At 41.6% G+C, this 27,895-nt stretch overlaps 1 protein-coding gene across 6 annotated transcripts in view; it reads left to right on the top strand.

The window, feature by feature from the left end:
- LOC131463943 (membrane-associated phosphatidylinositol transfer protein 2-like) overlaps window positions 1-27,895 on the top strand; it is a 51,894-nt gene that overhangs the window by 14,988 nt on the left and 9,011 nt on the right. For 3 of the 6 annotated variants that reach the window (XM_058636102.1, XM_058636101.1, XM_058636105.1), the window contains exons 2-16: window positions 10,350-10,584; window positions 15,522-15,736; window positions 16,412-16,533; window positions 17,052-17,285; window positions 17,515-17,850; window positions 19,203-19,298; window positions 22,125-22,229; window positions 22,305-22,369; window positions 23,599-23,843; window positions 24,025-24,214; window positions 24,308-24,427; window positions 24,554-24,768; window positions 24,905-25,080; window positions 25,701-25,871; window positions 26,853-27,005. In XM_058636102.1, coding sequence (XP_058492085.1) covers window positions 10,507-10,584; window positions 15,522-15,736; window positions 16,412-16,533; window positions 17,052-17,285; window positions 17,515-17,850; window positions 19,203-19,298; window positions 22,125-22,229; window positions 22,305-22,369; window positions 23,599-23,843; window positions 24,025-24,214; window positions 24,308-24,427; window positions 24,554-24,768; window positions 24,905-25,080; window positions 25,701-25,871; window positions 26,853-27,005 — 2,521 coding nt within the window. In that variant the 5' untranslated portion in view covers window positions 10,350-10,506. Of the gene's footprint in view, window positions 1-10,047; window positions 10,107-10,349; window positions 10,585-15,521; window positions 15,737-16,411; window positions 16,534-17,051; window positions 17,286-17,514; window positions 17,851-19,202; window positions 19,299-22,124; window positions 22,230-22,304; window positions 22,370-23,598; window positions 23,844-24,024; window positions 24,215-24,307; window positions 24,428-24,553; window positions 24,769-24,904; window positions 25,081-25,700; window positions 25,872-26,852; window positions 27,006-27,895 lie in introns of those variants that run through there. The other 3 variants (XM_058636104.1, XM_058636106.1, XM_058636103.1) reach the window with 2 other exon arrangements.

The following is a 27,895-nucleotide window of genomic DNA, read 5'->3' as shown; positions in this document are numbered from 1 at the left end:
CTAGAGTTCAGTGCAAGTGAAAGTGGAGACAGGAGAAACAGGAGAAAGAAGTAACAGCCCCAACAGCTACTGGTCTCTACTTTCCTCGTCACTCTGACTTCATCTTGGCAACCAATAAGGAAAGAGCTCTCTGTGTCTCCATGGTAACCCCCCTGTTCAAGCATTGATGGAGAGGATAGTGGGGCAGGAAAGGAAAGGAAATACATATTAGCCTGAGGCAAAACATTTCTCAACATTTTTTTTAGAGGTTAATCCATTTTAATTCTCTTCTTTGACATTTATTTTTAAAATCAGTTGCATTGCCAATGTTTTAGCTAAATATAGACTGAATAGACACCTGACCTTACACTACTATTTCCGAATCATAAATTATTTAATTTTTACTATGACTGCCTTATGGAGTAGCCCATGGAGAAGTGGAGAGGAAACTTGGCTTGTGACTGAAAGGGTGCATGTTCGAGTCCCCACCAGGCTAAGGGCTGGGGTACCCAATCCCCATTGGTCATTGTTAATTGGACACTTTAAATTGACCCCAGTGGGTTGTGTCAGGAAGGGCGTCCGGTGTAAAGATAACATTTGGTCAAGCTCCTTAACCCTCTTATGACCATCATGATAATCAGGCTGCCTGGATTTATTTTGATTTTATGGCTGTAGAATTGTCAAAAAATGTCCAGTGAGTGAGTGCTGTGAGCGTGTGGCGTCTTGTTGAATCTTGTCTGTGTTTGGACGGTCGTTCCGCGGACGTCCTGAGGCCAGTCCATAGTTTTGGAATTTTCTAGTTATAACAAACGGTCTAGGTGTTACGGTAATGAGACGTATGCACGCCAAATCCTGTCGGCAATGACAGGATGGTAACAGAAGGGTTAAAGCTACATTGGGTTATGTCTGTTATCAAAACACTGTGGCTTCTCTCTCTCTCTCTCCCTCCCCCCATTTGACAAAGGTTTAAATGTAGCTGAAATTTGTCACACACTACAGCTTTAAGTTTTGAAATGCCAATAACACAAGTTAGACTGACTATCCTAGCTAATGTTTATTTTAAACATTCCTCATCGAACGTTACTCCTGAATTCATTTTGCTTCACATCGTGCATTCGTATATATGTATATATATATATATATATAGATTCTGCCATTAAACTGATCATACAGGTATTGAGTCACTGCAGCCCCACCTTACTGTATATCACTGTTGTATTTCACAAACAGTCAAAGCTACTTTGCACTGTTGTGCAAGATTGCCAGCGGCAGTGATTCTGGAAATCCATTAGTTGTTAGCCCTACAAGCTTGTGTGCCAGACTTTTGTGCCGCCATCGGTGGACAGTTACTCAGCAATAGGTTACACATTAGCAGGAAAAGCCTTGATTTATAGCAGACAATCTCTTTCAAACATCTCCATCAGTGCCCGTATTATATGGGTTTGGTCTTAACACAATGCTGAATCGTTGAAAGTCTGTGCTGCACTGTGGTTTGCCACATGAATTAAGTCATGGGGTGGACAGTAATGTTTCTTTTTCTGTATCCATCCAAGTTACATAAGCGTACTTACTCGCTGAAAGTTGATTTAGGCTGTCTGAGCATTTGGAGGCAACGACAGCGAGGGGAGATCCTCATTTAACCGCGGCACATAACTGATTAATCCCAGTGTCATTTGCATATAAGGTCATCTAATTTTGTTGGTCAGACTCATCTTGATTAGAGATGGGGTTGGTATTCTCATTTTAGAAAAAGCAGCAGCTAAGTACAAGAAAACAATAGTTACACTTATCAAAACAGCCTAAAGTCCTCAGCACTTACTGGACAATTGATATAAATATATGTCAACTTTTAATTACATCCTGGGGGGGTTATATAATTTTAGCTGTATTTGTTTTCCACTGATTCAGAGCCTCACTAATCTGCCTTCAGTGAGAAGTGAGTCTTGTTTTAAAACTCTTTATATAGATCAACAGCCACAACATTAAAAGGTGGTTACTATTTTGAATTTTCATATTTTGGGTTTTCATTGTATATTTTTCCGTTGGAGAGAATAGAAATAGCTGATTATGTAACAACCATGTTCCGGGCATTGGCTTTCTTTCATAGTCAAGTTTTGCTATATGTGACATCTCCAAGAAGTGAATCAGTTGTGATAAACCTTTACCACATACATATATTTATCCATGAGGTATATTTATCTTGGATTAATTTATACGTGAAGAATGTTCTGTCAAGTCTCATGGCCATTCGAAAAGTACTGATTTTATGCAGTAATCTCTTTTTTTGGCCTCCTTCATGTCTGCGTCTCTTCTTCATTCCTTCCCCTTGCAAACCAATATCATTTTAGAAGCAGCTCTTACTTGCAGGTCTACTGTAGGAGGGAGAGGACGAGGAGGAGGGATGCGGTGGAGGAGGTGCTCACAATAGTTTGAAGTTTTCCCCTTGTACCTCGATGATGAGTAAAGAACAAGGGCGGGCTGTGTGTCCCACCTGCTTAGTCTGTGGAGGAACATTATGGTCTAAATCTGGGGTGCATCGTGTATTTAGAGTACTGTATGTGGCACAATTTCCATCTCATGCATTTTCTATGATCAAACTGCTCTGACGGCATGTGACACTGCAAGTGTCAAATCACTTGTGTTGTTCTCCTTCGTTGGGTACTTGTCTTTGATAGTAAGATATCTGATGTTAGGCTTACATGATTGCATCGTGTCTCATCAGCATTGGTCTCATTTGTTGGCCCAATCCCGAGATTTAAATTGTGTCCATGGTGCAGAATGAATGTGCCATTATGTCCACCGTCCATTCATGCTCCACCTGTCTCTCAGATTTGAATTGTGTTGTCCATGCAAACACACCTGACCAGTTTTCAGAAAAGTTGAATGCTTGTTTAACCCTTTGGTGCTTATTGAAATCAAACAAAGTAAAAACACGGTCTTTGTCAGATAGCCTTCACCCAAACAATACATGTGTGCTGTATACAAATATTTTAGCTGTTGCCACATGTACTATTTCAAAGGCTAAATATAAAAAAAAATGTCTTGTATCAAAGATAAAGCAGTTGAGTTATTTAAACTGTAATACAGATGGATCTATGTATAAGAGGAGGCTTTGTGGGTTGTAAATCTATTTTTGTTTATATAATAACACATGTATATAATTTATAAGATTATGGTTATTGTGGTTAATCGCACCTCATATTTTGCTGTCTGTCTGTCGGCACTGACACGTCTCATGTTTGTACACTGCACAGTGAAGGAGGACGTAAGATCCCACGCAGTCCAGCATGAACATCATTGTCTTAAGCCCTTTGACATTTTAACTGGATTGGCAGATAAACCCGTCAGGTTCTTGTCACAGACTGTGTTGGCAGCAGTTGTCATAGCTGAAGTTCTCTGTGCGACGTGAAGGCAACTCTGTGTGAAATGGATCGATGGTATTTCAGGGGCCAACATTTTCCACTTGAATTTTAAAGGGCTCTTGTCTCACGTCACTCATGGGGAAACTCCTGCCCATGCCTCCCCCACCCCTTTGGAGATCACCACCTCCTCTGTTGCACAGTCTCAAGTGGTGGCTCTTTAAACTGGGCTAAATTTAAAGAAGCGCCACCATTGTGGCCTTTGGGGAAAACCTTCACTGAGTCAACTCCTCCCCCCTGGTATACTACTTTGTGTCCACAGCTAGACCCAGCTGTTGCTCCCTGTCCTGAGGCAACCTGTTTACTCGTATTATTGCTTTCACTCCTATATGTTGTTTCTTCAGACAGAATTAGTAATGCCACTTTCCATTACTGTGGGACAGAGCAGTCCGAGGAGGCAAGGAAAGTGGATCTTGGATTGAAAGGCAGATTAACTGTTAAAGTGAAAGCAAGAGCCTTTGTTCTGTGACGGATAATCCAGTGTTGGCTCTGTGGAGTGAGCAGGTTTCATCTGTTTAAATCAGACAATTATCCCGGTTTAAAGGTGAGCAGATGTGCACATCTTTGAGCCCTCGATTGTTTACGCAGGCTCTTGCAGTCACACAGATGCAAGGGCTGAATCTGGCAATATGATGCATATCCCATCACTGGGGTGAAGATATAATATATTGCTATTGTTTTTGGTTTTTTTTTTAGCTCCGCATTTAAAGATCCCATAGCCCGGAAGTGCCAATTAACGCTGCATTTTTGTATGTATCTGCGTCATTACCTCGTTTATGAAGCCCATAATAATCAGTTCAGCCGCTGCTGAGAGCACAGGGTTTGATTGTTTTCCTGAGCTCTACGAAGCGGAACGGCACTTCCGTTGACTAGTTACGTTACTGGTGAATTTCACCACTCCTCTAAACAACAGCATTCTCATTTAAGAAGCTGAAAAATCTGAAAAACACTATTATCAATTATTAATCAGTTACTAAATTATTCGTTTTTATAACAATCAGTTTAGTAATTGTATAATCATTGCAGCCCTAAAAAACTAGGGCTAAAACAGTTACTCGAGTAATCGTTAATTAATTGATTACTAAATGAATCAACTATTTTGATTTTCAAACAATTCAAACAAGCACTCTTAGTAGTATTTTCTGGTTATCTTGCTCGATATAAACAAAGAAATCATTAAAATGGTTTAATTTAAGTTTGTGGACAGAACAAGACATTTGAGAACGTCATCATTTCCACTTTTCAACATTTTCTAACAGAAAATAAATGACAGATTCATTGATTATGAAAATAATCATTAGTTGCAGCCCTATTGTTTTTTTTATTGTATTAGGATACCCTAAGCAAGGTATCTGTAATCTGTTTTAAGAACGATGTTTAATGCATAAACAATGTAGAGATTTTGAGGAGTGAGGGGGAAAAGTCGAATGAATGGAAAATTTTGAAGAACCTGCTGCCAACTACTGTTTCGAGGCTTATATACATACAACGCATAACTAGTGTCAGAAAAACACAGTCACCAGTTCTTCCAAAATGATAAAGTGCTTCAAAGAATCACTACATTATCACGTCATGAAATATTGCAATATGGCTGTAACTTTAGAGGCACCACCTGTGGTATTAATGCATGGTGGATACCAACTCTTGTAAAAAGATCATGAGATGAGAAAGAAATTAAAGAAAATAACCGGATTAGGAATATGATGTCACAGGAGATGTGTTGACGTCTGCTTCCATTGATGTTTATAGCTCATGTTTGTGTCTTTTTCAGGTTTGAAAATAGAAATATGGGTAAAATGGGATTTTAAACGGTCATGCTTTGAGTCGGTGGCCTCGGTGGTTCACCGAGGGTCACAGATAAGGTACTTTCAGGATTATATACATCAGGTACAGATTAGGAAAGCGGTGATGGGCAAAGGTACAGAACACCATCTTACTCAAACTACCTTGTAGCAATCCATCGGCTTTGTTGAAATGAGAGCAGGAACCTTTTAGGTTGCGTTGTGATGAGCGCTGCTGTGCATTGGCGTGTGCCGCTATTGCGTCATGGCCTAGAGGGGAGCAGAGCTGGTATTTTTAGAAGGGAATGAGAATATTCTCTGAACAAACAACGTCAAGCACTTTGCTTGCGTATGCTAGGATTATTGTGACTGAGCTATTTTTAAACTATTGTGAGTGAGAGGGTTTTTTTCTGGGTCAAGCATGATGCCAGTTCTCTCTCTCTCTCGAGGCTGCTGGTAGATCATCCAGGGCCTTGGCTCTGCAGTGTGCACAGCATCTGCATCAGTCACAGCGGAAGGAGTCAGAGAAATACAGGTAATACCATCAGGGAACTGTGGCATTTTCAGGATCAGCACGTATCATCAAGTGCTGCTGTGAAGGATATATATAAATATATTTGTGGAGAAGTCAGATGGCCCCAATAATCTGTCGCATAATTGTTATTAATAGAACAGAACAAAATATGCAACAAACACATTTTTTCGGATGCCAGTTTGGTCGTGTCCATCTGTTGCTGCCAAGAGCTAGGAAATAATAAGACGGACACTGCAAACAGTATGCTGAAACGTTTTCATGTTTCAGTAAAAAGCAATTTTAGAAAATAAACATTGAAAATGGTTGACATAGGCCCAGTATTTGTATTAAACAGTGCTGTGCAAAAGTCTCCGCCATTAGTTCTGTTGTTTAAGCAATGCTATAGTGAACCATACAGTCTAATTATTTCTCGTCATCACTTTACTGTGCAGTTTTAAAATAAAACCGCTTGTACAAGTATTAAGTGTGACCTACCCTTACACTTGAACAATAGCACGACCCAGGCTCTCTTAAACCTGCAGTGTAACCCTAATTAGTGTTATTGGTAAAACCTGTGTTTTGCCGACTATTTCATGTCGACGGGTATTTGTTGTGGAAAAAGGTCTATTGTATTTATTGTACACATGTTGAATGAGTTAATTTATTTGACAGCTTAATAATATATTCGACCACCAGTCATAACATTTTTTTCCAGCAGAAATCTCGCCCTACTAAAGAATTTGTCTCATATAGTTTGTTGAATTCTTATTCATGGCCATGAAGCTTTTGAAAAGTTTACCAATGGTGCCCTTTGGACTTTTAGAGTCATAAGCGTCGATGAATATTTGTATTATACCTGGGTTTTCGTTGATGGCAAGGGGCTTTATTTCCTTCATAAAGAAACTACAAATCTGTAAATAACGATAAAATCTTCCTTGCCTAACTTATAACACAAAGCATCAAAATTTAACAAATCCCTATTTTTAATTATATTACAGAACCAAGTGATTTTTAGTTGAACTCATTGTCTGTACTTATGGTCTTGCAATGCTGGGAGGAAGTGTGGGTGGAACACAGGGCCAGCTCAACACTCTCCTCTCTCTGTGAAGCTGAAATTTCGTCTTATCATTTTAAATTCAAATTCCAATAATCTTTTTGCACAGTATTGTGTGTGCCTTTAATATAAAGACACACGTATGTGTTGTGTGTTCTGAAGCAAAATAAAATCTATTCTATAAACCAACGCAAATTGAATGATTTAACAATTTGTTGAAGAAATCCCTGTACATTGTCATCACTGCAGGCTCCTAACACATTCTGCTGAACACAGTAATGCTATGACTTGTACGGTGTCCCTGTCTGTTATGATGGCTATAGCACTTCCTGTCTCTCTGCACATTCCTGGTGTCACTTCCTTGTATGCGGGTTGCCAGTCCATGGCAGCTGGCTGAGCTTTGGATTCACACAGTGGTTTTTTTCTTCTTCTCTGGCAGATAATCAGACATTCAGAGTTAGTGTTAACACGTCATGCTGAATGACTTCCAGTCAGTGCAGATGTCACATCCACAGTCACGTGGCCAAGAGGGAACACTCAAAGTTTATTGCAGCATCGGTTGCAACCCACATTCAAGCTGTTTCCACATTGTGCTTCAAGGAGATTGTGACAACTGTTTATTATAAGTACTGTCAACATGAATGACCTTCTATAGTCTGACTCTGACATCTAGGGGCCCCACAGGCTCCTGAGCCACAGGCTTTCCTTTCTTTCCTCTCCAGCTAGCCTAGTTTAATCCCTGCCTTTCCCAAGAGTGTGGTTATTTTCAGCAAAATGTCGTGGCCTGCTCCGATTTTGTCCATGCATTGTTCTATATGTTGGAGACAATGTGAATGCTGCAGTGTGGAACTTTTGGTAAATTTTTGTTGTTGTTATTATTCCGTAGGGGTGGGTCAAAAATATTAATTTGGTGATATATGATTATCCTTCAAATATCGATATTTTAATTAATAAAGTAAGGCTCTCTAAAGTATTCCCACAGTCCCTGCCAGTTTTACTTGCCAGGCGTCACTACTTCATGTCTACTTGTGGCGGCGCTGCTCAAGTTAATGAGGGAAACGTTCAATACATAGACTTTATGCGCTTTGTTCTCTATGTTGTCGATAGAAATCCTGCACTTTTAACTTTTCACGGACATTTTGTTTTCCTCAGTTAGACATGTGATGTATCGCTATATGACTGTCTTGCAATATATTGATTATAACAGAATCGTTGTATTGTGATATTATTGGTATCGTGGACCACGTATCGTGTATCATATCGTGAGGTACCCACCCCTATTATTCTGCTTTGGTTTAGTCTTTGTGAGCCGATACGATGTAACGTCATTTTTATATTGCGTCTTTTATTTGAATACGGGCTCTGCTGAGCAAAACTGTCAGACCTGATTGAGGGAGCATTTGTGTATGCAGCAGCAGTGCAGGGGTGGGAGGAGACAAGAGGCATTTATCCCCTCAAACTGCCAAACGACCAGGTTTTTTTGAGCAGTAGAACTTTTCGTAGGTGCTTCTTTGTGTTGTCAGTCGTACTCCAACCTGTGTGCATGTGTCTGGCTCTATGGCTGCACAGTACTGGAATGTCGCCGGCCAACATGAAAACAAAAAAAAACATTATACTGAGAAACACAGAGAGTTGGTGGAGCTGAAAGGATTCATCTGCATTGACTTATTTGACAGCGTTTGAAACAGGCATTTTTTATGCTTTACATTTTTAATTTGTCTTCATCAGAACGCCTCACCATATGTTAGAAAAAATCCAGACCAGGCTGCATCTTTTTTTCTAGCAGTGTGTCAGACACGTCCTGTGAATGTGCCTTCACTGGGGAGTCGTAGGGGTGAGCACTCAGGAGGTGGGGAAGTAAAAGCCTTAGTTTGACCAGTACCTCAAAGCTGGCCTTTCTTTGTTGGATGTGTGACGCAGTGGGAATATTAGTGTGATTTAGACGGAATGGCTGAGTGCCAGAGGGAGGTTCTGTTGCTGCAATAGGTCAGAACAGAGTGAATATTGGGGTTATGCAATTGGGCGGGCCTAACACAAACTGTAGTGGGACAGTGTTGTCCTCGCTCACACGTAGTCACATTGTATAATTCAGAGGCTCCTCAGCACTGCAGACATTCCTTTGACATATCTGAATACACTAACTGATTTTGTCTTTGTTACTGAGTTATTAACAGGTGTGGAGGTTCCCCCCCCCCCCAACTGCTATATATACATGGTTCTCAAACTGTGGTGTGTTTCACCAGAGGTACACGCGCTTCCTCTGGTGGTACTTGGAGAAAAATCAGAAATACTGTTCTACTGTATATACCAGGGTAAGTGATCAGAGTAGAGCTGAGGGATTTTGCCTTGAGTGCATAGAAAAAGAAACAAATAACAAGAAAGATAATAATTAGAGTCATATTTTCTCTGTCTCCTTCTTAATCTAATATCACTGTAACAGTGTCTGAAGAATATATGTGAGGAAGAGGAGGATGATGTGAGAGCAAATTATATTATTGGGAATAAATCTGCCTCGATCTGCATATTAGATATGCAGCCTGCAAGAGTTTCAATAGTTTTCAAAAGTATTTTAATTAGCATCTTTCTGTGCCATATTTATTTTCATAGATGAGATCTTTGAAGTAATATAGATATCTTCCCATCCTTATTGACTCCGATTCAGAGAACGTGTCACCTTAGTTGGCACCTGTGATATTTAATTTGGATAAACTCCCACCACAGCGTGGTTCATCGCTGCACAGTCATGATCCTGTTTTGTACTTGCTTGGCTTTGGAGAGTTGCTCTTCCCTCAGCGGTCAAAGCAGACTTTTCCAACTTGCACCACCCACACGTTGTGTATGTATAGCCCACACCTACCCCCATCTGCCCAGTGGTTTGAAAACAATGCTTTGTGTTTGATTCTTAAAGCTGCTATTTGTGAAACCTCGCTTATGCATCGGGGGCTCTTACAGCGTTATGTAATTCTCCCCACTCAACTGTAATCCCTCTTATGCAGAATGAGCCCCGCCATGTGAGAGCGCTGAGGGGTTTGGAGGGAAGTGGTGACTGCTGGGACTATCGGCAAGGCACGGGTGCTTTCTGTAGACTTTGGTCACCCACACACACACACACACACACACACACACACACACACACACACACACACACACATCACACAGTCACAGGGCTTGTGGCCTGCGTATAAGAAGAGAAGTTTATCCTGGGAAGTGCCTTAGTTAGACCTGAATTGCTGGATGTTGAAGACGCTGATGCTTGTCGTCGACGCCAAGGCTTGGATCAGACATATAGTATAGAGAATATATTCTGAATAACACTGCGGCTATTTTCTCCTCTTCATCTGTGTGTGAGCGATGAGAATGTATGTTCACCTATGTACATAGGAATCCTGTAGCCTCTGAAATGAGTCCCTGTGCTGTTATTTTTTGCTTGTGCTGGAATTTGGTGGTGACTGAAGCTGGTTTCTGCTCTTGTTGGGTATTCCTGGAAATCAAGCTACACAGCATGTTTTGACTATAACAAACTTCCAGTGCCTGATGAAATGTATTTTTTAGATGTATTCATATATTAATGTCATGCACTTTGTTCTTGTCTTCTGCCACAGGAACCATCAATGTGGACTTCAGTTGGTGATTTGACGAGCCTCGTGTAGGAGCCCCAGAGTTTGTTCTGTCCCCTCTCCCCCTTCCTTCCCTCTGTCCCTCCCTTCCCTTTTGCAATCTTCTCCCTCATCCCCCTTTCCCCCTTATCTAAGATTCACAATGCTTATCAAGGAGTACCGCATCCCCATGCCCCTGAGTGTGGAGGAGTACCGCATCGCCCAGCTATATATGATTCAGGTGAGATCACAACTTCACAATTGCCTGCCAAACTCCCACCCCCACGGCCCTGGCAAAAATAGCCAGGAAGCCAAAGAGATGAAAAGAAAAGGGAGATAAATTAACATTGTTTTTTTTTTAATCAAAATTGCAATCGCAGCATACTCAATTATGGAGTGATTGGTCACACGGTGTCTGACCCTGGTGGAGTAATGGAACAAAGAGAGCTTGTGTGCTGATAGATTATCCAATTTAAACTCTCTGAAGCTGGTTATTTCCATTCGTCATAGGCTGCATGTGTCTTCAGATACAGTGTGGCTGCTCTCTGTGGAAAGTGTGCGCACACACATGCTTTACCATGTAGATGGACAGGATGTTTAGTCTGTGTCAGATTCAATTTCATTCCTCCAACCAGGCTCTCGGCTGAAGACCTATGGTCTGTGTGTGTGAGAGCTTAAGAATTCCCACCTGTCAACAGGAAAGGCTGGTTTATGCCGCTTTGTGTGGCAACATGTTTTCTCTTCATATGTCATGTGTATGTGACGGAGGATTTATTTAATCCAGTGGAACTGCCAGGTGCACTGTTTGCAACAGTACATAAGAAAGGCATGGAGCTCAAATTACAACAGTTCCGCCTGTGATTACTGTTGTTTGGATATTGCACACGTTCACACTGTTTACATTTTTATGGTTTGAGTCACATGCTGACCTCTGGCACTTAAACATTCAGCCATTTTTGCAGGATTTTGAGCTGGATGACATTGAACGTGTAGCACGAGGTTACATTTTACATGTGGTCAAGAGCAGGTTGATGTTACAGGCCTGTTAAGCCCGGTTTTTGGTTTTTAGAGTCTTGTCTCTGAGATCTTGTTTTGTGATGTTAATGTGAAAGGGTGACATTTGCAATATGAATCATGTTAAGTAAATAAAGCTGTGTTTCCATTGAGTGGAACAGTTTGGTTCGATACAGTTCGGTTTGTATTTTTTTGCGTTTCCATTAGGACTAGTACCAAAATAACTGTCCCCAACCGTTACATTCTTTGATACCTTTCCCTTGGGGTACCAGAGTAAAATGGCATGATATAGTTAGACAGACTCCACCCACGTCAGTCAGCTGATTGGGTGACCGAAAAACTTCACCCCCTTGCAATCGGTGTAAGTATCCCATGGAAGTCGAGGCAAATGCTCACAGTCTATTCTCATACAAAGCTTGACATCTTACGTGTCCATCGGACATAGCCCACACCTCACCGACTAAGTAAAAGTACTATTCTCAGTCAATACGCAAGCCTGACCCAGGACTTAACTGTTCCAACCATACCGTACCATGATGGAAACACAGCGTCATCATAGTGCATCGTCAAGTGGAGTGCAGCTAAATTTATGGTGGGTTTTATATGAGTTTCTCTTTATAGTTCATATAACAGCACAAAATAAGATGATAGGTGAGAGCTGCAGCCTCCAGGTAGGAGGAAAGAGTTAACTCTGAGCAATTCAGCAAACCACTGAACTTCCCACTGTGAGGTCACTCCCACAAGTATTACAGTTAAGCTAAATTAATTAGTATTTACGTAAACAAAGCTGTCTAAAATGAATATCCACCCACAGTACTACTGCTTTGTTCACCTGCAATGAGGGCCTTTTTTTTTTTTCTTAAATTGTTGCTGTATAAAAAGCAATCTGTCAGAAAATGTTACTGACATTCTCTGAATACCAACCTTAGTTGTAGTGTTGTCTCAATGTAAAGACATCTCTTTATGTTGCCTGCACAAGAAATATTTGATGATTACCACACAGTCCTTAATGATTATACTACTCTTGCTCTTTTGTTTGTTTTTTTTTGTTTTTGTTTTTCTTATTCATCTCCTGGTGTTAACACATCAGGCAAACCAGTTGAGCTGTAGATGGCCGGGAGCATGATTCAGTGGACGTGTCCCAAAGCAAACACATGTTTCAAGAGAACACAAACCAGTCACTGTGCCACACTTCTTTTATGGCTTTTATTTTGTGGCATAAGTGAGAAGACAGGAAAGAAGGGATGACTGAATGAAGTGACATGCAGCTAAGGGAGCAATTGAAGCATTTGAAACCTTGGATTTAACTTGTTGATCCTCTACATACCCTGTGTCAGATTTTATCAAACGGGACATTGTGCATAACATGAAATCCTTCTTTGTACACAACATGTGCAAAACAGGATTTCACAAAGTCTTAGTTCATGGAAAGAAGCATGTAAGCAAATCACAGGAAGAGGAATTCTCACATTAGTGACCCATAGTTACCTTTCCCCCTGACATCACCCTCATTGCACAGCCTGATTGCTCTGAGGCCTCTGTCACTATGGCAACCATGACATCAGCAGCATGCCGGTGGTCGGGTTTTGTTCGAGAGAGGGAGTGAATAAAAAGAGGAAATAGAGGATATAAATAAAAAAAGAGACTGCGAAGGAGGAAGGGGAAGAAATGAGAGAGGGGATGGAAGGAGAGGAGAGTGAGAGCTGTATTCTGAGCAGAGAGGAAACAAAGATTTTGCTGGTGTCTGTAGATACCCCCGCTTCATTGCTGTATGTTGCCTGGGCAACTGAAGCACGTAGGCCTGCCTACCTGCAATCCATCCAAGATGTAAGCCTCACAGATGAATTTAGGGCCTTAGGAAAGTCTGACCATATCTGTAGCACCCAGCAGGCAATCCTTCACCCCATCTCTCCTGTCACTTCCTTTCCTTATTGCAGAATGGGTGAAAAATTAAACATGAGATGATCTCAGTATCTCTCATTTACCCCCTTGATTCCATCATGTTCTGACGAAACCAATTGTGTCATCAGAGTGAAAAGAAAAGCGGCATCTCAAACAGGAAACACGCCTCACTAACTTTATGGCAAGAGGAAAAAACCAGGATATGACTCCTATCCTGTGAGAGCTGTTGGCTCTAAACACAGACACTTGGCTTTCATGGAGCAAGATATTATTTTCATGATTGTTTAATGAAAGGTGAGAGAAAGTACTTTGTAACTGATATTTTAGGGCAGGACCTGAACTCGCAACCCAGTGGGTAATATGGTCAAAACATATTTTACAATAGAAAGCTTTGTAATAGATTACCCTGCTCTCTGACGTCAGGTGACAAATATAGATGTCATACAGTTTTAATCAAGAATCCAACATTACATTTAGTGTCTATTTAACTTCAAACCTGCTAAATATTGCTTCACCTCCCATTTCATACCCCAGCTTTGCCCTGGCCAATGTGCAGTGATCTCTCTCAGGGTGAACTGCAGACACATCTGTTGCTCCAGGGGAAAGAAGAAGGGGACACTGCTTTTAAAAGACCGCTGTCACATGTCTGCTACACAATTAAAGGAACAGTCCCCCCAACGAAACACATGGAAACACTTGTTTTTGGTAAACTGTGGCTGTTGTTGATATTGTTTAGAAATAGGTGTCCATTTCTTGGTAGGATACATTTCTATACAGTTGGTATGTGGAGGAAACCTTGACATTTATGTCAACTGTGGCAGTGTCTCATGTGCTGGCTGTTGTGGCGTCTGTGCTGTGTCTCTAGAGCTGTGTCTGGGCTGTTGAGAGCAGAGCGGGTGGCTAATGAATGACCTGTCAGAGGTAATGAGGTCCGGAGTGCTGGCCGCCTCATGGCTTCCTCCCTACTCTACTGATTCACTGCCTCGCCTGCATTGCCTCTCCCCACTAAATTGACAGGAGGAATCTGTCTCCCTATTATCCTGGTGCTGTACCTAGTGTTAAACTTACTCTGTATGTATTTCTCGTATGTGGAAAGCCTAGATAATGGCTGATAAGGGGAAAAAGAAAAGATGATACACCAGTAATCACTGACTTTTATGGTTCTTGCCCCTTGCTCCCAGTATTTTTTTAAAAACATCAGCACTTGGACTATGTTCCACTATCTATAGTTCCTGTTTCAGTGATTACATAACCATTACAAATCTTCCTTTTGCCATGTCTCACATTCCTGTCTTTAAAATTACAGTTCACGGAGCAGTTGCTCCATTCAACTGCATCTGCAGGCTCCACCCAGCTGCTCTTCCCCTGTGCACCTGGAATGTAAATATGGGAAAGGTGTGGCTCCATGAGCTGGTTTTTGGGCTTCCTTATTTGCAATTCAACAAGCTGACAGATCTTTCAGGAAGTGGTTAGGTTTAGTGCCTTTGCTGTTGTTTGAACAGTCACTGCACTTACATGACGTCAGAGAAAATCTAATGTTTGCGATAGTGTGACGAAAACCAGACTTAAAATACATGACATTTTAGCAGAGCAAAAAAGCTGGAGTAATACACCCAGAGAAGGCTGTGGGGAGATGAATTTCTATTGCATGTTTATGTTCAAACAGACGTAAACTGGCCTTGGTGCTTTGCACTTGTTCCACAGGTCCCACCTCTTAGCTTAAAAGAAGAAGTCTTTGCACAGAAAGAAGACAACAGTGAGGCAAACATGCTGAAATTCAGACTGATCCATGTTTGCTCTACCAGCTCAAAGAAATGATCATTTTAAAGTTCATGGATTGTAGAAAAGCTGATAGTCAACATGCTTCCAACCACCTCCCAGCTTAAGATGTTTTAGTGTGTGTCATAATGGGGAAACCAGAAACCGACAAAAACTAACAAGCTGATCTCAAGGCATATCACCACCTAACATAGGCTGACACACTTTATTCAGTAGTGTTTGTATACTTGGCAAGGACAGTAGTCCAGTTAAACGTCATAGTTGAGTTGCATCTGTAACCGAATTACAACCTTAGCTTCTTCAGTTGGTGTAAAAGTCACCATGGTCATTCATTTATTTTTGTTTTTATGGCATACAGTATATGCTTCAGATTATGGGGAATGTTTTTATTTACATTTTACTGTAACAGACCCTTAACATTACTGCTTGAATACAAATTTCAATACACTTCCAACTCACTGCAGCTTCATTTCTTCTCCACAGAAAAAAAGCAGAGAGGAGAGCTGTGGCGAAGGTAGTGGGGTGGAGATCTTGGAGAATAAACCCTACACAGATGGACCAGGCGGAACTGGCCAGTACACCCACAAGGTCTTCCACATTGGCAAGCACATCCCCAGCTGGTTCCGCTCCATCTTGCCCAAAGCAGCACTGAGGGTTGAAGAAGAGTCGTGGAACGCCTACCCTTACACCCGCACCAGGTGAGGTTTGCTTCAGCAGGCGGACCACCTCCACACACACACACACACACACACACACACACACCTCTGTGTAGGACGGAGAGTGCTGTAAACTCTGTTGAGACTGCTTTTCACCATGTGCTGTGCATGGGAGTGTACTCGTGACTGTAACTGGTGAAGCTGGTACATGCACACACATTTAAAGGTTTGTGATCAATCAAACTATATTCATTGTCATGCATAGAGTATCTTACACGTGGTGAGTTTCATGATGCTTTTGCTGACATTTTGTCAAACATTTAAGTCCTCAGAGCAAATCATACTCCATATAGTGCAGCAGATCATCAGATCAGTGTTTGACCAGCAGTGCACCCAGGCTGTTTGGTGCTGATGAGCCTGTCTGTCGCTCTGTACACACAAACACACACACACACACACACTGAAAAGAAATGTGCCCTTGACTATACTGTCAGGATATTGGTAGTATTCATGCGCCTGTTGATTTATCTATTAAAGTGCTGACAGCTTTGCTTCTAAAGCCATTGATACAATAGATGGGTATGGCTCTCAGTGCAAGGGTACTGTTTCTTTAAATTAAGTAGTTCTGACCTTAAGGAAGTCTCTGAATGAAGACAGAATTCCCTCAGTGTCTGTCAGTCACTTGTTTATTAATTGTTTTTAACTCCTCTCTTTCAGATACACCTGTCCCTTTGTTGAGAAGTTCTCTATTGACATTGAAACCTACTACAAACCTGACACAGGCAACCAGGCAGATGTCTTCAATATGTCTGCAGCAGAGAAAAGGCAGATGACTGTTGGTGAGACCATTTTTGCAATCAAAAACATTAACGTCCACTTCATGAAAAGCTCAGTTGGCCTGCTCGACCATGTTCTTACATCCCAGGATGCCTCAGAAGAAGGAACTTAAGCTGTAAAGGTTATTATTGTAAATATTTGTAGTTTTTAGGCTGATGGTGTTTGTCTCCTTGTTACTCATACTGTAGCAGCAGGTGAGGCCCACTAGTGGCATGTTAATGCTACTGCATTTAATTTTTGTGAGGTTGATCGCATCAAAGATTAGTTCTCAGGAATTACTGGTTTTAGGGCTTAACGATTTTATTGATTTTAGTCGCACATCTCATATTTGAATCTCAGCCAGAAATTCGCTTTTGAGAGGAATCTATAAACACAAGCCCATACAGGTTTTACTACTTGCACATATCATTTCATGATCTTAAAAGACACTGAAAACAGAATATTTAGTATCTTATTTTTTGCAATCAACACACCTGGCTACATTATTCTATGTTGTCTGAAAATGAATTGTCTTTGTCAGACCCAATCGACATAGTGACAGATCCCATTCCCCCTCACGAGTACAAAGTGGAGGAGGACCTGCGGCTCTTCAAGTCCGCCAAGACCCAGAGGGGTCCTCTGAGAGAAGACTGGATAGAGGAGTACAACAACAACCCAGGGAAAACCCCCATCATGTGCGCCTACAAATTGTGCAAGGTGGAGTTCCGCTACTGGGGCATGCAGTCAAAGATTGAGCGCTTCATTCATGATGTTGGTGAGTACAGACACAGACATTTGGTGTTTTTGATTTGATGTCATAGTTTGTTCCTTTTCCTCGTAGTATTATTTGACAGGGTTGTCCTAAATTTGACCTAGTCTTCTGGTTTGCTAGTTGACTAGTGACTGTTTACATAAAGAAAGTCCATTTGGATGGAAGTTTTTGGGTCTTATGGGTGACGTCCCTAGTGGTTGCCATTTGATCATCTCCCATCATCTCTCCTTAGGACTCAGAAAGGTGATGGCACGTGCCCACCGGCAGGCCTGGTGCTGGCAGGATGAGTGGTATGGTCTGACCATTGAGGACATCAGGCAGCTGGAGCTAGAAACTCAACTGGCCCTGGCCACGAAGATGGCCCAGTTCAGCCAGGCTGATGAGGCCACCGAGGCCAACTGTGGCTCTCAGTCCCCAGACAAAGAGCAAGAAGTTAAAGAGGCGATCAGCTCCATTGAAGCAGAAGAGGTGGTCATCAGATCAGGGGGAGAGACTCTTCAGCCACGGGGTGTGCTCACAAAGCAGTGGTCCACCTCCTCCCGATCGTCTCGCTCATCCAAGAGAGGAGGTAACAAGCACCTTGTGTTGATGTATAAACCTGTGTCTCCTCTGGGTGTCACAGTGAAAAGGAAGGAGACCATCTGCACACCTTAGAGCTTCCATGTAAACAATCTCTATTGTTAGCAATGTTTTAAGCACAACAAGATGCAACAATTATATTTTTAATTGCCCATCAGTTAAAATATACAGTGTACAAATGCACGCCTACATTAGAAACACACTCTGTTAAAACATGAGATAATAACACACTGCATTTACCATCGCAGTGTACCAGATACAGCGCACCTTGCTTTTAAAGTAAATGACAAAGTAAACTCTTGATTGATTGTTTTAATTGAAGTTGCACCCAAAACACACCGATAACTAATGCAGACACCAAATACAACCAAGATTATGCACTGTGTAACTTTTAGTTTGCACTTCGAACACTTTAATTTTGTGCCTCGCTTTGTTTTTCTGTTTTTACTGGTACTTGATGCTGATTGGTTTCTTTCCTCTGTTGTACTATATTTCCTCACTCCCCCACATGTGCTGCACAATCCCAACTTCCTTTCGCCTCGAACCATACAAGTCTCACCTGCCTTATTTATAGCTGCAGCCTTGGCATCACAAGCCAGGTTTAAAAACACACTGATCTCCAGTGTCACTTCTACCTCAAGGCAGCGCTCACTGTAGCTGCCACCTGGACCCTGACTCTCATCTAGCGAGCCTCGTCTCACCCCTGTAACTCCCCCCTGTGGTTCTCTCCTGGGCTATTTTTAGCAACAGTGCTGACATCACAGACCAGAGGAGGCTGACGCTCTTCGCAGTGACTCTTCCCTCCACTGCTGCTGTTTTTTCCTGTGTGTTGACAGCTACAGCTGTGTCCCCCCCAACACACACACACACACACACACCACCCAAACCTCACCAGCCTGCCATTCAGAACAACGCCCCGCGTTTCTTCCAGACTAATGATATATGAGGTGGAGACTGAAGACACGTGACAGACAAGCCCCTGTTTTCAGTATCGCCATTTTCCTCAGCTGGCCATTAGTCGTCCATGTGTTTGTTTTCTGTGTTATATCAAGCCACACTTATCACACACACACACACACAGCCCTGACCACCAAGCAGTCCATCTGCGCTGAAGTAATGTACCACAGAGACTGTTTCATGTTTACATAACACTGTGTGTGTGTGTGTGTCTATGGGTGAGTTGGGGGTAATTGTACAATACTTCTTTCTTTCTTGTATGTGTGTATAAGTTTGTATGTATGTTACAGAGGCAAAGGGAGAGGCTGTTACACATTTTCCAAAAGCAACAGTGGATTTTTTTTTTTTTTTTAATTATTTACTTGTTTTCCTTTTGTTTTTTAGTGAGCCCGTCACGCCACAGCATCTCGGAGTGGAGGATGCAGAGCATAGCGCGAGACTCGGACGACAGCTCGGAGGAGGAGTTCTTTGACGCTCATGGTAAAACACTCTTGGTTGTAAAATTAAAGGTAGTAGTTAGATAAAACATTTTCAACGAACGCTGCTGCTGCTGCTGCTTGCTCCCACCTCACCTGACTCTGCATGCGTCTCTTTAACCACAGATCAGTTCTTAAGCTTCCCAGATACCCAGCATGCTTTGGGGCTGCAGTTGAAGTAGTTGAGCGTGTTGCAAAAACCCAGGCTCTCTGCTGCTTGACTGTGGCCACGGACACGGGCCATGTGTTTCATCCTGATGTCAAATCGAACAAATCTCAAGCAATTTTATCGTTAGATAAAAATCACACACACACGTTTGTACAGTTATTCTTCTAAGAAATGGCATGGACTTTCATTCATTTGGAAAAGCATTATCCCTAACCTTAACCATAACCAGTTAATGCCTAACACTAACCTTAACCTAACCACAATCCAAATCGAAAATTTACCAGTTCCTTAGAAAGAAATGGGTTCTGCCTCATTTGGACATGGTTTTGGTCTGTGATAGGACTACTGGTCCTGACAAGATCAAGACTTTATTCCAGAAAAGGCATAAAAAAAAGAGATTCACACCTACCTTAACCCCTTAACCTAACCACATCCTAACTATACAACCTGTCTTCACCTTAAAATTTAATAATTTATCTTATGGGCACCCATAACGTGACTGAGTAAACAGACCTAACCCTAAGCCTAAAAATGAAGTCTTAACCCTCAAAAATCCCAATAAAGTTGTGAGGACCTGTCAAAATGTGCTTTTGTTCAAGGTTTTGTTCAAAAATCGTCCTCACAGCCTATTACACACACCTACACACATGTTTACTATATGAGAACATTTCGTCTTGATGGTGAAACAAAAATAAAGTTGTGCATGTTGCTGTCATGTCTTATTTTTGTGAGTTCCTGGAATAGACACTTGTGTATATACAATTCATTTCCTAGCCTCTTACCCAAACCTTAATCATCACAACTAAATACCTAACCACGAGCCTTAAAATTAAGTCCTAACCCTCAAAAATCCCATTAAAGTTTTGAGGATATGCCATAATGTTCTCACAAATATAGATTTTAATCAACAATTGTCCTCACAACCTACTATAGACATGTACATTGCATTCAGTATTGATGATGAAACATAAATAAAGTTGTGCATGTTGCCGTTATGTTTTATTTTTGTGAGTTCCTGGAATAAAATCATTAGACTGAAGTGTGTTGACATCTGATAATTTACAGCACAGTGTAGTGTTCAGGCTTGTGTGGATTAATTACTGTGCACATCACCGTCAAAAGTCAAAGCACGCCACGTTGGATCAAATAAACTGATTAAAGTTACATTTACACTGTCATTATTGAGTGTTCGTACCCTTCTGTCTCAGTAGTTGTGAGTACAGTCAGTGATTAGTGTTGAGCTGATTTACAGATGTTATTAACACTGACCTCATGAAATAAACATTTACTTAATTCGGGTAAATAAACGAGGCTGGTGTAACATGAGAGCGTATGACTGTAAGTGTGTGCTTTGGTGCCTGGGTGTATCACATGACAAAGGCATGCAAATTATATATGGAAACAGTCTGACGTGGCTCACATTGCCTATGATATTAGATTTCTATCTTTAAAACTTTGTTTGTGGTTATGGTCGTCCTCCAGTAAACATCTACTGCAAACATGTCCAGGTTTATTTTTAACTGTCACATTCTCCATCCGCGTGCCAGAATAAGTAAAGAAAGTCTTCAACAGGCAAAACTCACAATTTACTAAACGCAATACCACATTTATTGTTTATTTCATTAAGAACCTATTGATCAGATTTTAATCTACAAATGATGATAATAATTATTAGCAGGTTAAACAACTGACTGATGTATCATCTACGTTCAAATCTGTTATTAAATGTTTGATTTTTATACAAATCATACATTTCTGTATCTACATTAGTTGAAGATTAAGCTCCTCACCATTTTAACTTGGGTTTAAAATCTATTGACTGCTACATTTAATAATGCAGAAGGGATGGATCATTATTTTTTTGTTTATTAATGAAATAAGTTGAAGCAAACAAGAAGATATATGTTATAATTTTAAAGCAGAAGTCACTGATGATGAAGTATTTTGAGGACACGTGTCAAAACAAAATACAGAATAAACAAAATTATAGTCTCTTAGATTCTGATCCTTTAATTTAAAAATCCCAGAATGTCTGAGGACAGTCTGTAATTATAGTTAGATAAATGCAATGTATCTAAAAATAAATTCATTGTATTAATAGTTACACCACTTCCTGTCCACATGCACTATACTGTAATCTAACGTGCTACACAGGCTGGGAAATAACCCAATAATATGATATATCACACTTTCCATATATATACTGTTAAAATAATTTTAAAGACACAGCACATAAACAGTGTGCCTCATATTTGTGGAATGTTTCTCTATTTAACAAATGTTACATTTTTAATTTAAGTCTACTTAGACCACGTATAAAATGTGGATGTAGTTCTCTGGAATTTTAAAACCACATTTACTCTTTCACTAGGAGGAACATTACATTACATTAACATATAACACCAGACATACACAGAAAGTTAAGGAACATGAAAAGTTGTCCTTAAAGCATGAAGAAACCAAACCTAATACTAATACCATGATGGCCATCATGCTGAATGATGTCTTCCATAAAGTAGTTTATTAAAGCTGGTCAACTGTTTATAACACTGAATGTAACTGTTAACCACTAAGCCATTTAAACTGTTGATGTAATATAACCCGGCCTGAACGGAGCTTGAACTTCAGCTGACGATGATTCATGTGTTGTTTCCTCTGCAGAGGATCTGTCAGACAGCGAGGAGGTCTTCCCAAAGGAAATCGTCAAGTGGAACTCCAACGACCTCATGGACAAGATTGAAACCACTGACGCAGAAGAAACTCCTGGTATGATCGAGACCCCCGCACACTTCATCTTAGGCAGACACGTGGCTCTTATAGTAAACGTATGTGTGTTTCCAGGTGAGCTGTTGCAGGAAATGACCGTGGATTATGAAAGAGCAACCAGTGACGAAAGACTAGATGAGGTAAGTGTGTCAAACGTCAAGTGTGTTCATGTACAAACCACAATCATAACTTGTTTCCTTTTGAAGCAGCAACATTTGGGAAGTTAATGTTTCCTAAGAACCACTAACAGAAATGGTCCCCAAAGACTTCCTTAAAGGTCCAGTGTGTAATTCTACATGAAATTCTTTTCACGTAGGTAGAAATTGAATAGAAATGAATGATACTGATGATAATTTCGAGTGTATAATCAACTGAATGTATAAGTTACCCCAGAATGAGCCTTTTACTACCACATCAGCACAAACTCGTTTTGAGGCTAATATAGGTTCTCCTACTTTCAGCTCCTCTAATAGGTGGTGCTAAGTCCTACACACTGTACCTTTTTAAACTCAATTAAAATTTTTGTTATGGTTTTACAATGACAAAACAAAGTTAGTGTTCTATACTAGTCTTTACACTTTGGAGGTAAGAGAATGGCTGTTTATCCTTGAGCCTCTCTGTCCTCTTGTGTTCAGATGCGTGGCTCTGTTAGCGGCCAAGCCGATAGCTCTCCCATTCCCATCATCACAGTAACAAGGCACCAGTCAGTAAGTAAACGTTTTCGGCCCCACTGCACTGTGGACTAGAAGCTCCACAGAGACTTCCGACTCCCCCTCCCCCCCTTCCCCCGAACAAACCCAGTAGTCACGTCACGTCCTCTGCCCGTTTTCCCTGCCGTTGCCCAAAACCATGTGTACTCCTCAACCTCACCACCCTCTGTTCAACTCCCGTGTATTTGCAGCTGTGGTGTTGACTGTACATACAGTGCTTCTATGAAAATGTGAAGTTTTGGATCAGATGCATAAGACAAAACTACACATTCTGCTGTTCTATTCAATGTCATTTGTCGTCAGCAAGCATTGTCATTGTTTGCTGTTAGTTGAACAGTTGTCCAGGTGGAGTGTAGGCTGGCTCTGTTCTCTCCCCCTTCATGGTTCTCTGTCCCCACTATGGTTGTAAAAAGAAGTTTTTGTGTGGTCCATGTTTGAAGAGATGAAGCCATGACTCACAAATCTGACAAAAGAAACCTGATGTCCGTTTGAAAAAGCATTTTGTTTATCTGTTACATGTTTCGCCTCTTGATGAGCATGCTTTTTTTTTCTTTTTTTTTTTAAATGTCATTGATGATGCTCCTCCTTCTTATTGGACCTCCAGGAACCATTCCGAGATGTTTCTACCATCACCCGGCCTTTCATTTGTTTGTTTTCAGGAGAATTTGTCCCAGCAGTGCTTGCAGCCTTCCAAGATCCATGTGCTGATCTTGGTTCTTCATGGAGGGAACATCCTGGATACAGGCGGAGGGGATCAGAACAGCAAGCAGGCAGACGTCAACACAATTAGTACGGCCTTTGACACAGTCATGCGTGTTCACTATCCTGCTGCGCTGGGACGCATCGCCATCCGTTTGGTACCGTGCCCTGCCATCTGTGCCGAGGCCTTCTCCCTGGTGTCCAAGTAAGACGCCACACACATACACATTTTTTGTGCAAGATGCAAGCGTTGGGGACACTGATTAAAGGCTGTGGCTGTTGTTTTACCCGCACTTCCTCAGTACATTTCTTCACACCTCTTTGTGGTTCTTGACTTAAGCGTACAGTATGTCCACAATTGTGTCCATTTTTGTCTTTTGTAATAGTCTGAGCCCTTACGGCTATGATGAGGGATGTCTGTCCAGCAGTCAGGACCACATTCCACTGGCAGCTCTGCCCCTTCTGGCCACCTCTGCTCCACAGTACCAGGAGGCTGTGGCCACCGTTATCGGCAGAGCCAACCAGGTGTACACAGATTTTATAAAGTCTCTGGGCGGGTCTGCTTTCTCCGGCCAGGTCAGTTTCTGGATCACCAAATCCATTATTATAAGTAAACCTGGACCATAAGCATGTGGTATGGTCAACAAATAATATTTCTGACTTCTTTAGGTGTGTCTCATTGGGGACTGTGTGGGAGGAATCCTGGGGTTTGATTGTCTGTGCAGCAGCAATCAGACAATAAATGAGAGTCAAAACAGCAGTCGAAGGGGCAGCGTCGTCAGTGTACAGGTAAGAGACTGAATATTCAGTATAGTTATGATTTATTGTAACTCATCATAGTAATCAAGTAATTTAAAACAATGTTCTTCCCAAAGTGTTTTTGTTCAAAAATGTTTTCCCAAATCTCCCACCCAGGATCAGGACCTCCTCTCTCCTGGCATTATCATTAACTGCGGGCACGGGTCATCCTCTCCAACCCTGGAGGGCAGCCGCCATCTCAGTCGCAGTAACATCGACATCCCTCGTGCAGGTGTAGCTGAGGACACCAAGAGACAGATGCCCCGCAAGAGAAGCGACTCCTCCACCTACGAACTGGACACAATAAAACAACACCAGGCCTTCCTGACCAGGTTTGTTGTGTGTGGGCCGACAGAAAATCACCACCAGGGTGTTAGAAAAAGAACGTGGTCCTTGTTTTCATGTCCCCTCTGAATGCGGTGTATTTATAGGGCTGTAGCGAGAAATGACTCTGTCATGTTCTTCCAGCTTACACTCCAGTGTCTTGCGAAGTGATGCAGCTTCGCGCAGGTCAAGCAGCAGCACGATGCTGGATGGAGGCTCCCTGGGGAAGTTTGACTTTGAAGTGTCCGACTTTTTCCTCTTTGGCTCTCCACTGGGTTTGGTGCTTGCTCTGCGGAAGACGGTCATTCCCATGCTTGATGGTGAGTTGCTTTATACAGAGGAATGCAGTGTGCTGTATTGTAAATCAAAACAGCAAATAAGAAAATGGCCAACCGTCCCATCTATGTAAGAAATGTAATCATTCATAAAATGATGATGATATATCAGCAGCTTTAGATTAAGGAAACATGTTCAGTTTAAATTTTCTGCGCTGACAATAATAGTACAGCGAGCACTAATTAATAAAATATTTACAGCCTGCAAATTTTGTTAATGTTTATGTTGTGGAAAAGGAATACATTTGTAGCTCATCATACATTGGTCTTTTGGTTTTTACTGGACTGGATCCTCAAACTACCTGGCAACCTCAAGTCTCTTTCCAGTATTGTTAATATGGATTGCAGCCACCTTAATCAAAAGATTTGCCTGTGGTTGTGATCCACTTGTTAGTCTTTTGCTCTGTGAAGGATATATCTTAGGGTCTACCTTTGGCTTTACTACATAAAACATGAAATCACAGTACAAATAGTTCTTATATGCTTTTTCGCAGAAGAGGTCTTAAAAAAAGATGTTGTTGCACAACTTTTCCATCCTGATCAAAGGTTGTTTCCTTCAGCTTTTCCGTTCTCTTTCTCATGTTTGGTCCTCTTTCTCCCTCTAGTGGCCCAGCTGCGACCTGCCTGTCAGCAGGTCTATAACCTGTTCCATCCAGCAGATCCCTCAGCCTCCCGTCTGGAGCCCTTACTGGAGAGGAAGTTTCACCTGCTTCCGCCCTTCAACGTGCCCCGATATCAACGCTTCCCCCTGGGAGATGGAAACTCTGCCCTACTGGGTGAGCCCTCAGCCCTGTGTTGTTCTAAACTGGCTTCACATGCACAGAGGCAAATGCTAAATTTCCTGTAATGAAATGGCTGCTTAATATCTCTTTTTTAACCCAAAGACGACATCAGCGGACACCTCAGTGTCTGAGTTCCTGTTTCCTATGGATGCATGCACTAAAGATGCTTTAGTAGCACAATAAATAAGCATTTTTTTCACATAGAAAAATTGCCCATTTTTCTACTGTTTGTGCTTCAAAGGGTTTTGTGAAGCCGTTTATTCATCTAAATGTGATCATAGTCCTGCTGGTTGTTTCTGTCCAGATTGGTTTTCATAGTAGAGTAACCCTCAGAGTCGTACCCTTTACACGTGATTCCCCAAGACAAAGGACACAGACTATGGTAAAGTAGCTAATATCTGCAAAGTCATCCATGTCACTGAGTTAAGCTCCTGAAGATAGAAACAATTTTCTACTCTGAAATAGCTTCTACCCTTGAACCAGGATCTAGGGTTTATTAAAATGTGGCATGAAGCGGGTAAAAGTACATGTGATGTACATAAGTACATAAAAGTGATGTTTCTGACTTAAGGCCAGGGATTTGAGGTGCAAGAGCCGTAACAGTGATATGTTGCTATAAATGAGCTGTCACTGGTTATCCTCAGGTCTACCTCATGTAACTAATTAAAAGTATCAGAAAACCTTTAAAAAAAATTCAAAATCACTTACGGCTTATGTGTTTATGAATGACGGGTTTGTCTTAGAGTCTTAGCAGTTTTGTTTCAAATAGGTGGGCTCTACTAAGGGCTTGACTCTGCTTTCTTGTCTCATGTTCAGTTGATCTTGCTTCATATGTTTTGTGTCTTCCCTGTCTTCTTCCTTCTTCCTCTCTTGGCCTTCTGTCCCTATATCCACATACCTGTCTCGCTCTACCTCTAAACCCCCCCCTCACCCCCCCAACCTCTGACCCCTCTGTTCCTCCACCTCCCTCTGTAGTGGAGACAGTCCAGAGCAACGCTCAGCTGCTACTTGACAGCGGGCCTCACCTGTCCCTTCGCTGTCAGGAGACCATCAGTGAGACCTGCATCCCTGTGCCTGTGCTAAACTGGCAGGAGGGCTTCCTCAAAGCCACACCCGCCACTATGGAGTGTGTGTAGCCTCTCCCATTCACCTGCATCTGTCTGCATCCCCATTCACTGTGTCTTTTTGTTTGTGTTCCCGTCACTGTTGTGTCAAGAGTCTTGAGCTGCACTTGTTTCTCCAGACATTCACACTAAAAGCCCAGCAGCACAGGGGCATTGATTTGTGTTTTTTGAGCATTTGGGGTTTTGGGACTTTTCAGATGCGCTTCTTTGTGTTTTCAATGATAGTAATTTAAAAGTTATGCACTACAGTTTTAGGTCTTTACTTTGTAACTTTAAAATTGAAATTCTAGCTAATTGTTACAGTGCTCCACGGAAATACTTGGAAATCTGATAAGCAACACATTTGATGTTTTTGAGGCTGATGTTTGGAGAACACAAGTGTTTGCGTTTGTGTTGTGAGTTTTGAGGCAGGTTTTTGTGTGTGAGGATCATTTCCATAATAATGGATTACTGTTGTCAGCATAGGGTATTTCTGCGGTTGTGTGTTTGTTTGTGTGTACACTTTGGGCCTGCTCTATGCATCAGGAATATCCTGTGCTATTTGATTCTCCTTGGTCAGAGCAGATGACCTGATTATATAAAAATGTCCAGCACTACTTCACGTTTACATTTTATTTGGCTACTAGATATGCAGTCTTTTTCATACGAGATAGTAACACATGAATGTGGACATTTGTGATTTTTCATTCACTAAGTGTTTTGTGTGTTCATGTTTCCATATAAAGCAGTTACAGAAATCTGACCTTGGCTGCCATGTGGCTACTCTGTGGTTTCACATATGCTCTGAGACCACGGTGCCTGATGTCATATTTCTTCTCCTTTACCCGCGTCCCGCTCCTCCATCTCTGTGAGTTCCCCCTTACCTTTGTCTCTGTCTAATGGGATCTCCTTGTT

Source organism: Solea solea, chromosome 8, assembly GCF_958295425.1.
Source record: "Solea solea chromosome 8, fSolSol10.1, whole genome shotgun sequence".
NCBI classification, from domain to species: domain Eukaryota; kingdom Metazoa; phylum Chordata; class Actinopteri; order Pleuronectiformes; family Soleidae; genus Solea; species Solea solea.
The sequence above is the reverse complement of the archived record's forward strand: the minus strand, read 5'-3'. Positions and strand labels throughout refer to the sequence as shown.